Raw genomic sequence first — 21743 nt, forward strand, 5'->3', positions numbered from 1 at the left:
TCATTGCGTTTCGCAGATAAGGTGAAAAAGCAATGTTAAGCATCATTCTATATAGCAAAGGTATGTTCACTTACTCTCCACATGACGTTACATATACCACCACTGGCACTCACACCAGATTAACACAGCACTGCCAGGATACGTACGTACATGGCATTTTATACTATAGAACATGCAATGCTGAAGCATGAATGCTATTACAAGCCAAAAGTAACCTAAAATTAAATCCACTCTCTTCTCAGCTCAATCTCTCGGTCTGTCTTTTTGTGGGGCTTTCCACTTCCTCCGGCTGGTTGACACGCAGATGCTATTAGTCAAGGGGAGCCGTGGTACTTTACCCGACTCTGGGGCTGATAATCCTTCAGGCCCATCAACGAGCAGTGGAATGGCAGGGATCAAGAAAAAATGACCAACAGGAAGAGAGCACAAAAATAAGGGAGGGAGGGGGTGTAGAGGGAAAATAGAGAAAGAAAAAAAAAGACCTGTGACGTTGATGAAGAGATGACAGCGGGCTCCGCAGGGACAGTGGAGATTGGGATCACAGGGATTATGAGAGTGGAGGGTGGTACAACATCTGTCTGCTGAACAATAGCATGGAAGGGGAGAGGTCAAGTCACATATACATACACAACAACATAACATTGCACAACACTGCATTGAAATCACCCATGGGGATGGGTGCAAGTGGGTGTCTGTATGAGTGTGTAAGCAAGACTGAAGAAAATCTGAGGGGGGGCGGAGGTCACACAGAGGGGAGCTGCAAGACGCTTCATTTGTGATTATTGGAGAATGGAAGGAGAGAATGGAAATGAGCATGTGAATGATAATGAGACCATAATCCACATAGCCACACATGGTACAATTATGAAAACAAACAGTGGCCGTATACATCTGTGGCTAGACTGTGCAATACAACTTCCACAGTATATCATTCATGTTACTGTCATTGTGGCCGTCTTTGTGAAAGCTACATGAGTCTCTAGAAACTGCTTTCTTACATAAACACTTCTGACATACAAAGTTACTCTATTCCTTGAGTTTTTATAGTTGCAGATTAAATTTTTTCAGCTTGTTATAAAATTGTCAAGAAAAAGATTGCATCAAGTAAAATATTGTAACAAACATCTCTTATGAAAAAAATATATTAAAAAGGATAGTTTTTCACTCATAAAGACATTGTAAAAGTAACCCACAAGAACTGAGCGATTTAATCCCAGTTTAAGTCTACTGAAGAGACAATTACTTTATATGAACAGATTTAATCTAGATTTATAAACCTAGATCAACACGTATACATAAAGCACAGAAAATATGGCAAGAGGAAGCTCAAACAAGCTGGCTTGACACACAAGAACTAATGAGGTTTCTAATGGGTAATGCAAGTGTAGCTGAGCTGCCACGGACCATATTTTATGTGTTCTCTGTATGTGCATTGATTTATGATTATAATGTGAATTAAAGCAAAATTAATTTTGTTTCAAAGATAGAGAATTATTACATGTTAGAGTAACTGATAACACAAGAATTTTCATTTTTGTGTAAATTATCCCTTGTTGAGCCACAGGATACTTTGCTATGGAACCTTATAGTCAGAGATGTATAAAGTACTAGAGAACCATACTTGAGTAAAAGTACAAGTGCTCTATCAAAAAAGTGACTTGAGTAGAAGTAGAAGTGCTCTTTAAGCACCACACTTAAGTAGAAGTACTAAAGTATTCAACATTTTTTGTACTTAAGTATTGCAAGTAGTCTATTTTAAAATTTACTACTCAAGTACTGAAAGTAAAAGTAGAAGTATTGTGTTATGTAGCTATTAAAGAAAATAGTCAAAAGTTTGAACATATTGTTTTTACTATTTCAAATGATTAACCTAAAGGACAATCACAATTCCTTTGACTGTAACTTCTTGTAAACAAAAAACGGTTACTAGGGTTAGTTAGCCCAATTTGCAAAATGATGTCATTGATAACTTACCCTCATGTTGTTTCAAACCCGTAAGACATCAGAGGGTCATTTAGAATTTTTTGAAGCATCGAAAATACATTTTGGTCAAAAAATAGCAAAAACTACGACTTTATTCAGCATTGTCTTCTCTTCCGTGTCTGTTGTAAGACAGTTAAAAACAAAGCAGTTTGTGATATCTGGTTCGCGAACGAATCATTCGATGTAACCGGATCTTTTTGAAACAGTTCACCAAATCGAACTGAATCGTTTTAAACAGTTCGCGTCTCCAATACGCATTAATCCACAGATGAATTAAGCTTAACTTGTTTAATGTGTCTGACACTCCCTCTGAGTTAAAACAAACCAATATCCCGGAGTAATTCATTGACTCAAACAGTACACTGACTGAACTGATGTGAAGAGAGAAATGAAGATGAACACCGAGCCGAGCCAGATAATGACTCGTTCACGAGTCAAGAACCGTTTCTGTCAGACGCGTCCGATTCGTGAACTGATGAGCTGATGATACTGCGCATGTGTGATTTAGCGTGAAGCAAACCGACACACAGAGCGTCTGGAACCGAACTGATTCTTTTGGTGATTGATTCTGAACTGATTCTTAATGTTATGAGCCAATGTGCAGTCAACGCCAATGACGCCATTGCATCGAGCGCAAAAGAATCGGTGAACTGTTTTCTTCAACTGGTTTACTGAATCGAACTGTCAGAAAGAACTAACGTTACTGGTCATCCGAAAACCGATGCAACCGGTTCTTGACTCGTGAACGAGTCATTATCTGGCTCGGCTCGGTGTTCATTTCTCTCTTCACAGCAGTTCAGTCAGCACGCGCAGTCTTCTTAATCGCTTGTTTCGCTCAATGATGTGGCAGCTTCATCAAATCTGCCATCTACAGTTCTGGCAGTGGTTTGTAATGGAATGATTCGTAACATTATTATAATTGTAACGAGTAACGATGCAGCACATAAAAAAAATATCGGAGTAAAAGTATTAAACTCAGCGAAAATATGTACCGAAGTAAAAGTGGAAGTAATAATAAAAAAATAATACTCTAGTAAAGTACAGATACCGCCTTTTAGTACTTAAGTACAGTAGTGAAGTAGTTCTACTTCGTTACTATACATCTCTGCTTATAGTCTACATGGATGTAAATGAAGTTGATCTGAAACCTACTCTGTGCAACTGCAAACACTTCTAGCAATATAAGCAGAACCCAAGTCATGACACAACGCAAACATGCTTTGCATTCTCAAAGTTACAACAATAGGTTCCATAGCAGGAATTAGCATTGATTTCTTTTTAGGTCAACTATTCTTGGCAGAAGTAGTTCTAAAGAGTTATTTAAAAGTTGAAACTGTCAACATTTATAGTAAGCGGAATACTGGCAAGGACGTTTGATGTCAACTCTAATGCCACATTGAATATTGAGGTTTGTTAACCCCAAAAGACCAGAGGAACGCATGTTGGTTACAAGAGGCATTTGCTTGCCAAGCGGCTGCATTTGAGTACCTGCATAAGTTTGTATAGAGTTATTAAGACTAGTGCTACTTTTTTTTTCTGAGCTTGGTGACGACAAGCAAAGGCATGAACTGTCTCTCATTGTAACACTATGATGGCATAAGTCAATGTCACAATCTGACATCCAGCCTGGGTAATGGCTTGGAGGAGTTTGCCTTTCTCTGATGCAACACTCGCACACCACAGGCAATACTTAGCCAATGATGTACAATATGCAGACATTTCACAATTTACTCTCCATCTAGAAAGAAAGCTTGAAGTGTGGCCATACAGGATTTATATGCATCTGTTTTAATTCTTAGTTAAATAAACTGACATTTTACCATGGAAAACAGCTTGGACTGGCTCAATGAATCCCTTTGGACAGATCTGAATGCACTGATGTCATTTTTTATGCAGAACAACAACAACATCTAAGTATTGTGAGTGTTCAGGAGTAACTACTTTAGTGCTTGGATAGGAGTATTAATATTTAAATCAGCAAAATCATGCCCATTCAAACTATGGGGACACATGCCCCCTCAGATTTTTGAGCCAAAGGAATTTTTAATGAAGCTTTTAATAAATAAATATTTTACATTTGTGATTATTGTAATAAAATATATTTTAGACATAATGTTTTAAAATATTCTTAATGCTTTAATAGTTGCGTTAATAACATTCACAAATACAGTTATTTACAAAAAAATATAACTACTATTGATTGAGCAGCAGTTTAACAATGTAATGTAATTAAGTATGTGCATATGTTTCATTGAAATTGGAGACATCCCAGCTGGTCAACCAATAAACATTTACATAATTATTATTTATTTAAATTTTTTTTACACACACAACATGTAATTTATACTGTGATGACAAAGTAGTTCAGAAAAAATACACACACACACACACACCATTGTGTGCCATCACAGAACAAATTACATTTTAAGGCGAGACACTGCAGGTGAATAGGGCAAAAAAAATAACTAATAGTTATCACCTAACTTACCCAAGTTGATTGATTACATTGATTATTGCAAAAAAAAAAAAAATTGTAATACAAGTTTTCAAAAATGTTATGTTTAAATATGCAAATGAGGCATTATTTAATGAAATATGTGCTAATTTGCATAAATGTCTAGTACAAAAAATTGAACACTAGATGAAGTCAGTTTCAAAAATTTTTTTTAATTTTTTTGACATATTAGAGTTAAATGTTTTTACAGAGGGAATTCTGGGTATCTTTTTTTGTCACTCCATAATTCAGAAAATACTTTGAACAGCCAGAAAACAATATATTTTCACAATTTTGGGGGGAATAAAATATATAATCAAGGAAAATGTATATGAACAAATCCCTCTGTGAAAACCTTTAGAATATAGACAGGAATAAAAATGTCAAGTTTGGTGTGTGTAAGTGCTTCTGAAGTGGAGATTTATTTTGAGGAAACGGCCTTTAAAAATATGTATTGTAATTTAAATCTATTGACACAAACAGATAAAGTGCTATAAAAGAAACACTTAACAGTGTCTTTTGGATGTTTTCCTTCCACTAGATTGAAAAAGCACTTTATGAAAAACCAAAAAGCCCAAAATCTCAAAATTGACAGGTGCTTGTAAAAACTGTGTTTTTGCCTGCAGTGTCTCACTTTAAAATATATAAAAATAGAAAATTATTTTAAATTGTAATATTTCCCTAACAAACTAAACTACTGTTTTTATTCCAGCCTCAGACTTCAAATAATTTTATTGATCCCAAATGTTTTAACTGTATTGTATAAAACACACACATTGGATTTACTTGATTTTAAACAATACTGATGGGAATTTAAATGTTGTGGTACCAAAACACCAAACATACGATCTGCACAGAAACTAAAATTAGAGCTTGTCAATAGCATTGACTGGAGTCCCACTTAAACGTTCCTCTACAGACCTTTAATTGTGGGATTAATTGCTCTAAATGATTTTACCATGGAACAAAACACATTAGCAGATAAAAAGCTTGGCATCGACCAGACAATAACTGACATTCAAAAAGGAAAAAAAGATTCATATATAATACAACAATACAATATGCTAAGACAATTCAAGGAATGCAGGACTGGAAAACCACAATGAAATGGAGTGAAAAAACAGAGGCACTCTGAGACACTAAGGTGATGACAAACACCACTCCATTATTGTCAATGCAACTAATGAGTAAAAATATCCATTGGAGGACCACAATTTCCACAGAACCAGTGAAAGAGATATGTCTGAGTCATAAAGATCAACAAAAATGTAACAGAGCACACCAATCATGAGTCTAAAGGAGGAACCTGATCAAGATGCAGAAAAGCATCCTGAGCAAATGATCAAAGAATGTCTAAATGCAGAGCTGCTCCTTTCTCTACTCTAACTTACCTTATCAAATGACACAGAGGGCCAAAGAGAAAACCTCTCCCCCGGCCCGCTCACTTTGGCTGTGCTCTTAGTGGGGCTCTTCTTCACACTGTCACGCAGATTGAGAAACTTAGTCCTGGTCTTTCCTATGTTTAATGGCAGGGTGCAAGAGTTGTAGCGTATAGGTTGGATGGAGCCCTCCTGGGTCACCATCTGCTGAAGATGCGTTTGCTTAAGGATGGAGGTGGACGGTGGGTTTTGCCTGAGGTTGACCCGTGCATGAGAGGCGTTCCTCCTCTCACAGCTGTCTGCTCTCCGAAATCCATACTCGTGGTCGGAGTCGAAGGTCGTCATGGTCGGCAGGTGAGCTAAATGTGAGGAAATGGCGTTGAATTTTAGGACAACCAGCTCAATGGTGAAAAAGCTGCGGTATTTTGGTGCAGTGCCTTCGCAACAAACTCAGTCCGGGCTTTCACGCGTTTGTGTGCATGATGATCCTCTCGCGCTCTCTGTATCTCTCTCATTCACCCATCCTTTCATCTCTTTGTCATCAATTAGAAAGCACCAATGGGCAAATGACATCAGGCACGGAGTGGCTTTTTCCTGGCATGAATAATCAATGCTGAGCTCCGATTCACATACAAAACCATCCTGCTGAAACAGCGCCAACACACAGAGCAACTGTAACCTAGTGTGAGGGGGATCCATATAGTAAACAGCTCCTCACCTACACAATTAATAATATCTGACCTCCCTGTGTTCCTTGAGTCAGCATGACATTTGAGGGGGATCTTTTTTGTGTTGTTGTGTGAGATCATAGTCAAGTTGACTTAAATATTATATATAAATTAATCAAGCTGAATAGATTTCGATGTTTGAAATTCATTTTTGCTCAGTAAGAAAATAATTCATATAAAGCACCACACAAACTAATGCATATTGCATATGACCACTTTTGTGACAGATGGCTTGTCATAGTGTATAGATGCAAAGGATCTTTCCTTTGGGAATATTATGAATGGATAAATGGCCTAGAATAGCTGTGTTGACATGACAACTCATGGTGATTGGATTGGAGGCTGATTTTATAAGTGGATTTGAATTAATGAGTGTGAGTGCACCAAGCTGTTAACAACCACTGCTTCAGCATTTAGAGTAGTAGGTATGTCAGCTGGGATGAACTTGAGTACAATGAGCAGGTTAAAGTGCATTTTAATCATGTAATATTACAGTGCCAAGCACAACGCATTAGATTTCAGAACGAAGAAGAGAGAATCAGTCTATAATATAATAATAGTAAGATGGTAACATTAATAATAGTTTTATGGCTCTCTGCAGACCGTGTTTTAACCAACTTCTGGTTATTTCAGGTGCAGAGAGGTTTTAATCCAAAACTGCAAAGATGTAGTCAGGATTTGGATCAAACGTACAGCACGCTATTTCACCTCAAGAAACAATGCAGTTCTAGTGCCATCTACTGGCTACACAACCAACAAAATGTTCTTGGACAATAGATGATCACAACTATCTACAGATAATATCAACAACTTTTGGTATATTTGAGGTAGAACATACCAGGTATAAAATACACAGTTCCCCATTTGCTAGGATCATGATTTTGTTAGGAATCACTTCAGATGACATAGCACTAAATAATACCTATATATCTGGGTTATTTAAAAAAAAAAAAGTATCTTAAAGATCAAACCTTAACTAAAAATTATTTGTTTTATATTGCACCTTTATAATACAGTAATGAAACTCACTGAGTCAAGCAATGATTTTTACTTTTATATAAATACTTTAAACATGATACTGTCATCACTTAATAAAATAAAACATTTTTGAATTACAGTAATGACAATTAATTTGTCAATTCAACAAACCCTTTTTTTTACTCATAACATTACTACTACGGTTGCTGCTACTACTATTATAACAAGATTCACAAGTAAATTTTTTTGTAAAGCATTTTTTTTCACAATATATATATAGTTTCAAAGTAGTTTTATTGAGAAATTATTGGTGTTGACGATCACAATGCCTTAATGCATTATATAGTTTGGCAAAGATAAAAATAATAAAGCAGTTTGTTTTGTATGCGTGCGCTTGTATGTATGCAGATAAATTGGACATACTTGAAGCTGTATGTCGGTAAGATATTTGTTAATGTGATGTATCACCAAATGAGGGATTACGAAATCTTCAGTTCAATTTATAACAATTTGTTGCAGTGACAACCCTAATAATTTTGTGGTGATGATGTGTATCACTGTCACAGTTAATAATACACACAGGAATAACAACATTTAAGATTCTGGTCATACTGTCCACCCCTAAGAAGTTTAACTGAAAAGTTATTGGAAATCAATTACTTAACGGCCATGCCATAATATTAACACATGCATGTATGCTTTAGAGACTTTAGAGACCTTCAGCTGAACTGCTGCTATTATATCAGTTCATATTCAGCTGACTACAATTAGGAAGGAACAAGAGTTTGGGTAAGAAATGCTGCTACCACATGTATTGGCATTATCTGTGCATATTAGCATATGCACTGATCACACAGTTTAAGGTAAAGCTCACTGATTTAAAACAATTATTAGAATAACTAATCATACAGCCTGTCATCTGACAACTAACTTTCTCCGCTGCTAAGTTACTGTTAAACCGCAGAGCTCAGACTTGAATCCATGGAATGGAACTAAGAAGTTTTAATAGAAACAACATTTTGACATTTAAGTATTTGTAAGAATTTTTTACGAACTAAAAAATTATGCAAAACACTAAAACTGCTAGCTCAGCTGTAACAACCATGTCTGAAAACCGTAGACTGGCAGTAAACTAGCACGCAAGTTTATTTGATAGACATAATTAGTCATTGCAGTTGAAAGCTAACATTATGACTTGAAGTCTGTATCCCATGGCACCTCTGCATGAGCCTGCAGAACTTACCTGACTTGTCCTTGATACAATGCAATCAGTGAAGGTATTGAGCCGGGTGAGGGTAGAGAGAACACGGCGCCAACGGGACGGCGTCTGTTTTGCAGTCTCCTCAGAGGAACTACGCATGGACCACTGTCTGAGCTTGGGTCCAGATGAGCCACCATGGGCCGAACTGGTGCTGCTGCCTCGACTTCCCCTGGAGTACAGGGTGTTTCCACCGAAGATGTAGTTCATCACTGCAAATGCACTATGGATGCACGTCAGTCACTTTTCCAGGAGCGTGTTCATGACAAAAACAGGAAAACATTTCTAGCAAATGTCTAATAACTGTTCCAAACAACTTCCTTAATTATGAGCGTGGCTTCCTGTGCCAGACATATCGGCGGATTTCATCAGGACATAGCCTCAAGTGTGCCATGTAGTCATGACCCTAGATACTCCATTCCACCCAAGACTTAACTCCGTGAAACAGCAAAGACCATCAAACACTGCTTCAAATCAGACGCACCAGAGAGATTAAAGTAATGAGAAGAAAGAAAAATATTCTACACACAGCTAGCTGCTGTTTTTTAGTCTCAAGATGATGGGTATACAAACTCAAAGATGCCGATCAGTTGCAAGACAAATAATGAGCTGGCACTACTTGGTTCCACTGAAGCCATCTGTGCAATTCAAAGACTGTCCAAGATAGTAAATTTAAAGGCCATCAAAAAATGTATAGTTGCCAGTCCAAGTGAAAACTGCATCCAAACATGCTTCATTCTACAATGACATTCAATCTCAAGTCTTCCAAGAAGGTTTTCCCATATTATCAAAAGAGTAGAAGTTTTTGTTATTTTGTCAATAACTGAAAAAAAAAAAAAAGGTTTGAAGTATTCTCCTGGTACGGATTACCATTTGATGTGGATTCAGTGACCGTCGTTTAACAGTGGCACTCTGAAGATACCTCTTCCATACAACAGTTTCGTAGATGTGCCACAGGTGCCGGATGAGTTGGCTGATTTTGTCTTCACTCCCTTGGGAGCTTAAAACCATGGCAACTGCTCGCACATCTAAGAGAGCCAGCAGGATTTCCCGTGCAGGCTCCGGTCCCCTGTCTTGCACCAGAAGCCACAATAAACACGCTCTTCTGCTTCATCTGTTGACATATTCATTAGTGCACTAGAGCCTACAGCAGAGACTGGATAGTACAAAAACACTATCATTCGCATGTCAACACCACACTGGCTTGAGCACTGTGATAGTCGTGCATGTCTCCACGTAATCAGCTAAAGCCCTTTGCACATAAACACCAGTGAATTAAACTGAAGAAGTTGCTTGTTAGACTTAACTAAACTATTGATCTAGAGGGTAAGATGGCATCTCAAACAACAATGCTAAAGCTCCTCCCTCTGAAAAGATTGCCAATAGATATGGCAGGACATCAATAATACATTACAAATTACCTCTGAATACACAGTGTGCATGTCTAATGCGATGCCAGCAAAACCTTGCTAATTGACATTTAAACCAGCACTATGCAGCACTGAGCAGCATGAAAAATCTTCATAAGTAATAATAATAGATGCATCAGACCAGGTTAACATGTTAAGATGTGGTGCAATGGTAACAGCTACTGCACAAAGGTACCGACCGACTTTTTCTACAGCTACAATGGGCAACTAACACTGGGTATCAGTTTTCAAATCTTCCATAGGCCACACAATGGAACACAAATTAAGCTGGCTATTGACAGGGTCAAACTGCTGGTCAGTTTCTCAATAGATTTTGAAAGCAGGGTCACAATCCATAGATGTGGTCTTGGCTATTCCTGTCACCACCTTTTCTCTTGATTCGGTGTCTGATAAAAGCCTGTTCTGTTTGGGAAACATGAAAGAACTGCTGCTTATGAAAACCTTGCCCACAACTGTGACCCATGAAATTTACTTTATCAAAAGAGAAACTCGATCCATAAACTCAATCCATAATTAACAGGTTCCCAACTCAAATAATAGCAATGTCTATTATAGGTCCTTGAAGACATGAAATATATTGAAGAGCAATGTGAAAATATCATTTTATCTGCTTATAAAATTCAACTCAATTTTAATGTCTTTTTTTTACATTTGACATCACTTGAAATCATCTGAGATCTCCTGAGCTGGGGCACTTTCTCCATTAGGGCGATTGGGTGGTGCATCACCAAAGCGCAAAAGGAAGGGTTGTTTTTCCTTTCACATTCAACCACAGTGTTACGCTAGCTATGCTCTGGATCGGCATATACAACAGCGTGTTCCAGTTCCTGTTCCAATATCCAGCAACTTTGCTAAGCCATTGAAGAGGAGTGGACCAACATTCCACAGGCCACAATCAACAACCTGATCAACTCAATGCGAAGGAGATGTTGCAATGCGTGAGGCAAATGGTGGTCACAAAAGATGCTGCCCCCCCCCCCCCCCCCCAGACCCCCCAATACAGTAAAACTGTTTTCCATTTTAGAGTGGCCTTTTATTGTGGCCAGCCCAAGGCACACCTGTGCAGTAATCATGCTGTCTAATCAGCGTCTTGATATGGCACACCTGTGAGGTGGAAGGATTATCAAGGAGAAGTGCTCACTAACCCATATTTAGACCGATTTGTGAACAACATTCAAGAGAAATAGGCCTTTTGCGTACACAGAAAAAGTCTTAGATCTTTGAGTTCAACTCATGAAAAATGGGAGCATAAACAAAAGTGTTGCATTCATATTTTAATTCAGTCTATATTCAGAACTTTAGCTTTAACTTTACCCATCTGTAGCTTCACCATCAAAGCTCCTTTGAGGAGAGCATTTTGAAGACAACATTTTTCAGGTATTAACTGGATGCAGATTCCACCAGACAGAATCTGCAGACTTGTCTTACATTTAAAAAATTGGCATTCACAGTTCTTTTAACTAAGATACTTATAGATATTTCTACATGCTTTTCTTGTGCATTGCACACAAAAACAAACATTGAATGTGATCACTGATTTTTGATTTATGAATAAATAAATGTTTTGAGCGGTGCCTTTTTAAGTGAAAAAAAAACATGCTATGTGAGCAGTGTAGTTTGATTCACAAAATTAATGCTTGATTACTAATATACTAATAGCATCTTTTTTAAAATGAGATTTTTGGCTTTTTTCTCCTCTACTTGAGAGGACTGTCGATAAAAAACAAGCGATGGAGGAGAAGAGAAGGGAGCACAATCAGGAAAGGCCAACAAGCCGGGACTCTGACTAATGTCATCTGAAGAGCTGTTGTGCTGTCAACAAGGCAATGGCTCAACCAAAAAAACAAACAAAAAAAAAATTATTAAAAAATGTATTATTTATAAGTAAATAAAGTAAGCATTAGTTGAATGCTACACCTATACAATATTTCCCTGAATCGTTTACATAACTAATATAAAGAAAACCTAATTATTCCCATTAAATGTTAAATAAATAAAATAGCATGAAACAGAGAACTTATAAATCAGAATTAAACAGAGAAACCTGTACCAAGCCCTTAACGACACATCCCAATTATGTGGGTATTTATTGAGTTTCGTAAGGAACTCTGAGTGCAGAATCCACAGAGGCCTGATGCTAACAGATCATCTGAGGACAGCCAAGATGATCTGGGATTGTTTATTACCCCTTTTGTTAATTAAACATATTTAATCTATCCTCTTTGAAAACCCATTAAGATTACATTTACTCATGTCTTCAACCTGAATGATGACTTGTTACCTGCAGGATTTTTATCTACATAATGTAGCAGTTACATAATTTAAATGACTAAAATGTAAAGAGGCCAATTGCAAAGTATGTGTGTCTTGATAAAGACTGGAATATTTACTCAAAAAAACAAACAGTGCCTTCTAACAACCTAGCAACAGATATGGCCCAAGCTGTCATGTGGGTATTTAAACATGCTTTTGATGAGAAATTACATGCATAATTTGGTGACTAGGGACCATAACAGTAAATATGACCTGTTTAAATGAGCTTAACCTGTTAGCCAGCACCCCGATGCGAGCGTCCTCAACGTCCCTCAACTCACACGTGTCAGTGTTTATGAATAGATTAACTGAAAAAGGACAAATTTAATCTTGACAAACTATATATCATTATAAAGATCTAAGACTCAAGCATCGACGACAGTTCGCTGTTTTTCAATGGAAAGCTTATAAAGACTGTATTTGCTACATTTGTGAAAGCAGTACTCATAAAAACATGAATAATGGAAACGCAGTACATACCAGATCCGTCGTAATAACGAGTCATAAACATCCACAGCTGTAAATCCCGGTTTAGTTAGGAAGGTAAGGGTCCACTGAATGACATCTCATGGAGCACGTTTGGTCCAATGAAGCAACAACGTCGTAATATGGATCATAATTCCTTTGTTTACATTTCAGTTCTTCAGCGACAGAACGGTTTGTGTCCATTATGGAATAACTCATGCTAAGAAACTGCACGCATCTTGGAAGTGAAAAAAACGGAATGGTTTTGAAGCGTACAGTGTCAAAAACGATCCACCAGGAAAAAAGTGAATGAAAGATAGGCGAAAGATAATATATTTGAATTCTGGCGCTCTCTTGTGACGGCTCGTGATACGCTCTGACGCACCTGTCAGCTGATGGAGGCGGAACTTATAGCAATCGCCTTTTTCTTTGTTTCATTTTTCAACAGTTTTTATATGTGAGATTGTGTTCTATTTTGAATGTGAATGTATATCTGCATGATTACCATCTGTTTGTGTACAAATCAGCTCGCTATTACTGTATGATCACGGCTATCAAAGTGAACGCGTCTATACGAATAGAGAGAGTTGATTATTTACTATATGGCGCATTTGTGTTATTACCATCTGTATAAGTGGCCGTCAGCACATCAGCACTTATTTGCATCGTAATTCATTGTAAATGCTGCATTTCTAGCAATCTCAGGATTTTCTGTAATTGGAATACAAAGTTAAATCTTTTTTTATTTTTCTTATTATTATTATTTTTCTTACTCAAATTATTCTTATTGAAGTGCTAAAATAATCACTTATATGATGTCTAAGTTTCTGTCTAGTGTTTTATTATTGAAAAAAAAACTATGCAGTGGTATGTTTAAGGACTAAATAGTTTGTAGAAGACTTCAATACAGTTGGTAAATATTTTTGTATATTGGGGGGGGGGGGTGTAGACAGTCTCATAAAAATATTAGCAGGAGCCACATTTTATATTTATTTTTTATGATATCTGACTCAGATTTGAAAAACTGATTTCATGTATTTTTATATCAAATAAAAAAATATTTAAGTGTGGTAAAAAAAAAAAAAAAAAAATCAAGGCACTTCAGTGTCTATAACTTTTAATATTTTTTAGCATTATCAAATCTGGTTGATAAAAAGTAAAGCCCAAAGGGTCTTCTTTCCAAAGACACCAAAATTATGTTTGTAATACACTGAAGTAGGAAACTAATAATTTTAAGTTAGGTAGAGCACTTTCAGCTGTGAGTCCCAAATTGGGGGGTCAGGTTAACAGGTTAAGCATTCCAATGTGCTCAACAGCCATGATCGGATCAGTGGCAAAGCACCGCTGCCATTCATGTCTGGAACATACACATTTTGTGCAGTACGCGCTGTGTGTGTGTGTGTGTGTGTGTGTGTGCGTGCGTGCAAGACACTGCAAGCACTGCTGCATGACAGAGGCATGCAGGTTGCCAGGCAGCAGCGGGAAGAGATATGTGCTTTCACATTTTCTCATTGAAACACAACGAGGTGCCAGACATCACATACTCACGTAGGTGACTGCCATAATGTAGTGCAGAACAATGCTCATATTTCAAAACAAATTACTTTACTGTGGCCTTATGAGACGGTCTGTCAATCAGTGCATTTTGAGACTCCATGACGTACTAATAAAAAAAATGACGCACCTCTGTTTTGTTAATGCACCTAGCTTCTCGATCTTAGGCATGATTATATAGTCTATTCAGCCTTTTGAGTGAAAGGGGATTTTACTTGTTATGAATCAGATAAATGCAGTTGCAAGTTATGCACAACAAATTGTTTTATACAAAGCAAATCAAGCAACTTCGAACTTCAAGCAAACGTTGAAAACTAATTTTAAGCATTTATCATTTGCTTTACCGAGAGCAAGTTGTGTATTCACTGCAATGATTGACACGCAGCATTTTCTTGTTGCAGAGTTCCAGACCTACCAACAAGTGCAGACGTCGCCTCTTGGTTCTCCTTAGGGTACCCATTATCCGGCGACCCATCTTTTTAGCATACCACACCGAGTTGAGCATTGTGGGCTGAGGCTGGAGTGTGTGTATGTGGGGTTCACGCTTCGGTGAAATAGACCTTGTTTCCCGACTCTGACCTGCCCCCCTCCACCTCTTCTTACGCAGGCATCTCAAAGCCAGTTTCTGCACATAGTGCGTGCCGGTGAGGAAAACATACGGTGCAGGTAGCTACAAAGAGCAAACGCAGGGCAAGAGGAAAAAAATCAGGATGCCTGACGTACACAAACTGCAGCAGAAATAAACCACCATCTGTGCAGCCCCCAGTAACACTTCTCGTTTCACCTTCTCTCTCTCTCTCACTGCTGTGGCTGATGCAGTTCCTGGCACGCTGATGCGATCACGGCTGTGCAGTGGTGGGATGCAGGCTCAGTGTAGACAGCTGCAGGTTCCTGCGTTCGTCTCTTCCAGCTCAAAATGAGTCAGCAGGAAGCTGAGAGAGTGAGACTGGGTGCTTGACTTGGCTAGCACTGACTGCGCTCCTCTCTGATTGCCTGAAAGAAATTAGTCCAAAGATTTGCGATGTAGACGTTACTCCAATGCTGTGCCTCTCTGACAAACAGCTGCAGTGTCGATTTGCTACATTGTGATAAAAGAGAAGACAATGTTTTCCTCACGTTGTCTCGGAGATGAGGCAGGGTAACATCCTTCCCTGTGTCTTTTGGAAATTCCTGGGTTGTAGGGGACGACGCTCTGACACCTTGACCTCTTCGCATTCGTCGTGGTCTCTTGATGCTTTCTTGAATGTGCGATCATGCCATTCAACTTTGCCACATGGGGAGATATATCAGGACTGACGTCACCGACGGGAAATGGGAGGCAGCTCAAGGCTCATGATTTGTATGAGAAAAGTGACTGAAGGACACAGCTTCACCTCAAACCCATACTAACACTGCCTCATTCTTAATTGTATGTGTCAAAAAAATGCAAACCATTTTCAGGCCTGAACAAGCACATCCACCTCATAAATCCCAAGACCAGAGAAGTCATTCAGAAAAGGAGTCAATGAGGAATTTGCTATTCATCTTATATAATGACCATTTCATGCAGCAATCTGGCTTTAATTGAAGTCTTCAGCACAAGGTCCTGAAGATTGAAAAACATTGGCCATGAGCTGTGGAAGCAAAGGTGCTTCCATGCATGACGGCATGCACCAACAGATAACAAATGCAACAGCAAAGCTATCGCTGCAACATACGAAGCCGAACAACTGTTGCATTTAAAAACACAAGCTTATCATTTAACTAGAACCCATTTTTTTCAGATTCTAGCAGGCTAATGCAACTATCAAAATGAAATTTTGCATACATACAAATTAAGGACAATGAGAGGTACAATGCAAGAGCTGTACTGTACCCTCTAGTGCAGCATTAAGCCTGTCTGATCAAATGTATTCAAGTCATCATGAAATGATGAAAAGCTGCATTGACCAGTCACGCTGATCACATGGAGATGACCGACACCAGACCGCAACATAACTGACAGCCATACGACAAACACAGAAGTGGCAAGCTGCAGGTACTACATCAGATGCACATAAAGATGCTTGCCAAGTCAGACGAGTGACTGTTACCTGGACGGTCACAGGACTTTGAGCGTACGGGTTGGAGAGAGGAGTAGTAGGAGGCGGAGGACTCTCCTCGTTCCCTACAGTGGACGGCCCATCGAAGATGCATTCCAGCGACTCAACCTACAGAGGGGCATGAACTCACTGTATTACAATACAGGCTTGACTTGAAAGTGCGAACAATTACATCATCACGAGAAGAAGATAAAGAGAGACAGACAATAGAACAAATGGGAAGTAGGATCTAGAGCTAGTGAAATGTTCACTTTGACAGAATTTTGGGGCATCATACTCATGTTTAACAGCCTATGATACCCCAAAAATGCAGTCCCTAGACTAGGCAAGCTCACTAGGTTCAGACAAAACCTGAGAGTCACCAAAACAGAGAGTCATTGGTATGATAAGGATGCTTAGGTTAATGAAACACAGACCATATATACATACAATCACCAGGATGGAAACATTAATCCCAAATGGCAACTATGAGGACCACGAAGACAAAAGCATACTTTAAAACTCAACGCAAAATACATTTATTTATGAAAAGACTCTTGGAACAGAATGCCATCCTATAACCTAATTGGACCATGCCAATATCACTCCCACCTCCATGAAAACCATTAAGAACAACTCAAAAACAAAATAAATTAATAAATAATCTGATTCCTCACTTTCTTAAAAATATATCTATTTAAAAAAATCTTGTTTTATGTTCAACGAAAAGTAAGTTTGGAACAACCTGATGACAATTTTCATTTTGGGGGGTGAACTATCTCTTTAATGCATGAACACAAAGCAAATATGAACACAAGGTATTTTATATTGATATTGATACATCATGACGACTAGAATGCAATGACTTTTACAGAACACAAGGTGGCAACAGAATGCACCACAGATGAACTACCCTCTAAATGTTTCCTCACAAAGTATCCTCTTCAAATTCTTATATTATAAATTAAAGAGGTAATAATACCCAAGAATGTCTACAATATAAAACAAAATAAAATAAAAGAAAACAAATATATTATTTTCTTATATATTTGGAAATGTACTCTTTTTATTTCATATGGTTTTGAAGATCTTTTACACCATTTTTGTAACTTTACTGCACTTTAATATCGTTTAACAATATAGATTTATATCACTATCATGAATTATTAATTATTTACAAATGGGGAAATCCATCACATGACATTTCACAACCTGAACTAATCTATAATTATTATATTTAAAAGAACCTTACATACTTTAACAGTCATAAGGGGGTGAGGGGCAATGGTCTATGATACGTTTTATTGTTTTATGTATTTTTTTCTTTATATTACTCCTTTTTGCTTGACTCACACTGCGTTGAATATTAATAAGCAGTAAAGCAGTTTTGTTAATGTTTTTCTCCAAATAATAAGTATGGAAAACTATTTAATAAGCTTCTAAGAATTCTTGTTATCAGTTAATTAAATGATTATTATAATGATTAATCAAATTACTGTCAATTCTTTCACAGACTAACCAGTAGGTTTTGATAAAATTTTCAGCTTTTGCAATTCATTAAAATTTTCAGCTATACAAAGGGCTGCAACTAACAGTTGCTTTGATAATTGATTAGTTGGCCGATAACTTTTTTGATTAATTGGATTAAAACCACTATTTTCTTTATTATTATTTTAATCTCTGTTTTCCGTCTGTTTAATGTGCGCAACTGCCGCTCTTTCAGTAAAGATTTCAACTTAACGCAGACGGTCAGGGCGGGTCTTTATGCAAAAATGGAAAGGCTTGCATGAATTTGTAACATTTACAGATAAGGATATAACCATTAACAAAAAAAAATTTGTACACACGTATCTGTAAAGGCACCTGATAGGCAAGCCATTATGCTAATGCATCAGCCTGAAACATAAAATAAAGATTTCTCATGTTTTGGGCAGCTTGGATCACATACTTTTCCTGCAGGAGCTCATTCTGTTTCTTCCAATATATGTAGATGCATTTTTTCCATAGAAATGCATTATTCAGTGCTGTAACTTGATGTGACCGGCTGAAGTTGTACGTGCATTGTGGGCAGACCCGACTAATTGATAATGAGAATCGTCATTAGCCACTAGGTGGCGAAAAGTACTGTTATCATTGAATTATTGAAAATTATCATTGAATTACACATTCAAGAGATTCGTTCAAAAACGCTGATTTCATCCAGTAATAAAACAAGGGAAGTATTTACAAGTGAGTCATTGAATCATTAATTAAAACCACTTTTTTATATTAAAAATTTGTGTATTAAATATATTTATAATACATATTGAAGGGATCATATGATGTGATTCCAAGTTTTCCTTTCTCTTTGGAGTGTTACAAGCCCTTGTGCATACAGAAGATTTGTAAAGTTGCAATGACTAAAGTCTAAAAACCAAAAGAGATATTCTTTATAAAAGTTAAGACTCGTCCACGCCCTCCTAAAACACCTCGTTTAAACACACACCAACATGTCTATGTCATGATGTGGGAAGATTTGCATGACGCTACCCAAATGTTCACGCAAAGAAAGGTGTAACTTTTAATTCTCGCTGTTGCCATGTTTTGGAGACATTGTTTCATTGAGAAAGCGAAATTACTTTCTTTGTTCTTCCAAAAAAGGACACAACTAAAAATCAGTGGTTAAGTATTTACAACACTGTTCCAGAAGAGTTTATCCCAAATATCCAGATGTGTGCAGCACATTTTATGGAGGACTGTTTCCTGATCCTCGGGGAGAAGACTACAAAGCCGGCTGTTCTGACTCTCAGTCTGTAAGTACGTTTACATTAGGGCTGTGCAAAAAATCGAATGCGATTTTCATGCGCATTTCATCAGTAAAGATGCTCCTGTAATTAGAAGTATATCTCCAGCACGTGCGTTCAGATCAGGGTTGCCAGGTTTTCACAACAAATCCTGCCCAGTTGCTTCTTAAAACTAGTCCAAAACTAGCCCAATCGCGTTTCCGGGAGGTTCCCCGATAAAAATTGCTTCCCGGGGTTAAAATATACGTTATTGTTTAGCAGGGTTTCCCTGGTAAAATTAGCATTTTAGGTGCTAAATATCACGTTATTGGTATTAGGGTTGCTTCAAACCGCGGACATGAAAATCAATCGCAGACTTGGCAACACTGGTTCAGGTGGAGCGGCAGTTACTACACAGAGTAATAGTCTACCGACAACTAACACAAAATCGTTTTCAAAATCGACAAAGAATCGCCTGCGATTTTAACATCGATTTTGTGTAGATTGTCAGTGAATTACGGCTCGGTGTAGTAAATGCCAACCAGTGTTGCCAAGTCTGTGGTTGTTTTCGTGTCCGCGGGTCAAAGCGACCCCAATTCAAATAACGTGACATTTAGCCCCTAAAATGCGAATTTTACCAAGGCAACCCTTGGTAAAAAAACCCATCTATTTTAACTGCGGGAAGCATTTTTTTAATCGGGGAACCTTCTGGAATCGCGATTGGGCTTGTTTTGGACTAGTTTTGAGAAGCAACTGGGCAGGATTTGTTGTGAAAACCTGGCAACCCTGAACTGAACGCACGTGCTGGAGATATAATTCTAATTACAGGAGCGTATTTACTGATGAGATGTGCATGAAAATCGCATTCAATTTTTTGCACAGCCCTAGTTTACATATGTAAAGGATTTGCCACTGATGATTCAAATGCAAGTTTTGAGCAGTGTAGAGTAGCGGCTCAATTCCAGCTCTCGCGCTCCCCTGCTCTGCACATTTTATAGGTTTCTCTTATGGCTTGAGATGTTTGTTCTATTCAAACGTAAGTGCCCTGCGATGTGGACATCACAGAATATTCCGCCATGATTCCAGTTCGGAGCGAACATATATGTTCCATTCAAAGTGCATTGAAGTGTGCAAATTGTATTTATTTACAGAGGTATATGATGTCACACTTGTCTGAATGTGAAGACGTTGCACAGTGCAAATCTGTGAATGAATGTTCTGAAGTAAGGTAAACTTCAAAAGATTTCCCTGCTCAGGGAGAAGAGAGCAATGAACATAGTGTAAAGACCATGTCAATGGGAACACAGTTCATGGACGGAGCTCACTTCTAACGAGCTGATTATCTGAATTAGTTGTGTTAACAAACAGAGATATGCAGAACTGGGGGGCGCTAGGTCTAGAACTAAGAACGGCTAGTATAGAGTAGCGATTGTTATTTGTCGTTTCTCCAATCAAAAATGCAGACATGGTTTTATGAGATGCAGTGCGATGCATAAAAACTCAGTACAAGTTATTATAATCTGTAATTATGTCCCACTAGATACAACAAATGCCTCATTTGTAATGGGTTTTTACTGTTTTTGTCTTGTAGCGCCAGTGTTCTAACCGGGACACACACCACAGTTTTGGCAACATCATATGACCCCATTAAAATGTTTAATAATTAATTCAAATTAAACACTTTCTAATAGACTGCAGCAATAATAATGTCACACATTATTTTTAGTTCTCTAAATGATTATTTTAAAATGTATATATTATTATTTTAGAATTATTGTTATTTTATATTAAAAAATTATATTTATGTAGAATTGTGCAACTCTATCCCATGCTGTCATTTTTGTTGCGTTTATTTTGTTACTGAGAGGAAAGCACAAAGCATATATTTACACATTCGTCTAAACGAATGCCATTCTCAGCATCAGGATGTTCACTAACAGCAAAAAGCTGCTTGTTCATATCGAACTTCTTATTACCCCAAAGCAAACAAAAAGAATTTTCACCATGAGTATATCAGGACCCGTACATGAAAGCATTTTTTTCTTTTTAGTTTTGTAAAAAATCTGATTTGTTTGCAATTCTTATAAGCATGTCTTCAATTGGATTGCAGCTGGGTGGCCTGAATTACAGTTTTGGGTCACATTAGTCACATTGGGTCATATGAGATATATCAACTATTCAACAACAAAAAATGTCAACTTTTTTTTTTTAATTGTCAACATTGTCAATAATAATTGTTTTAGCCCTATTCAGTAGACATTCACCACAATGTTCGCAGTGTTATGATATTAAAAGACCAGGGTAACCAGGGTAGGAGCACTATTTAAAGCAGTGGTTCT

The 21743-nt window shown here is 37.6% G+C and overlaps 1 protein-coding gene across 19 annotated transcripts in view; it reads right to left on the minus strand.

Moving 5' to 3' along the window:
- The window catches only part of dlg1b (discs large MAGUK scaffold protein 1b), a 147264-nt gene that overhangs the window by 46573 nt on the left and 78948 nt on the right, over window positions 1-21743 (minus strand). For 5 of the 19 annotated variants that reach the window (XM_052547406.1, XM_052547409.1, XM_052547413.1 and 2 more), the window contains 2 exons: window positions 16655-16771; window positions 483-581 (listed from right to left, as the gene is read on the minus strand). The exons of 3 other annotated variants lie outside the window; for them this stretch is intronic. In XM_052547406.1, the coding sequence (XP_052403366.1) occupies window positions 483-581; window positions 16655-16771 (216 nt within the window). Of the gene's footprint in view, window positions 1-482; window positions 582-14997; window positions 15058-16654; window positions 16772-21743 lie in introns of those variants that run through there. 11 more of the 19 variants (XM_052547421.1, XM_052547415.1, XM_052547419.1 and 8 more) reach the window with 5 other exon arrangements.

This window comes from Carassius gibelio, chromosome B2 (genome assembly GCF_023724105.1).
Source record: "Carassius gibelio isolate Cgi1373 ecotype wild population from Czech Republic chromosome B2, carGib1.2-hapl.c, whole genome shotgun sequence".
In the NCBI taxonomy this organism is placed as follows: Eukaryota; Metazoa; Chordata; class Actinopteri; order Cypriniformes; family Cyprinidae; genus Carassius; species Carassius gibelio.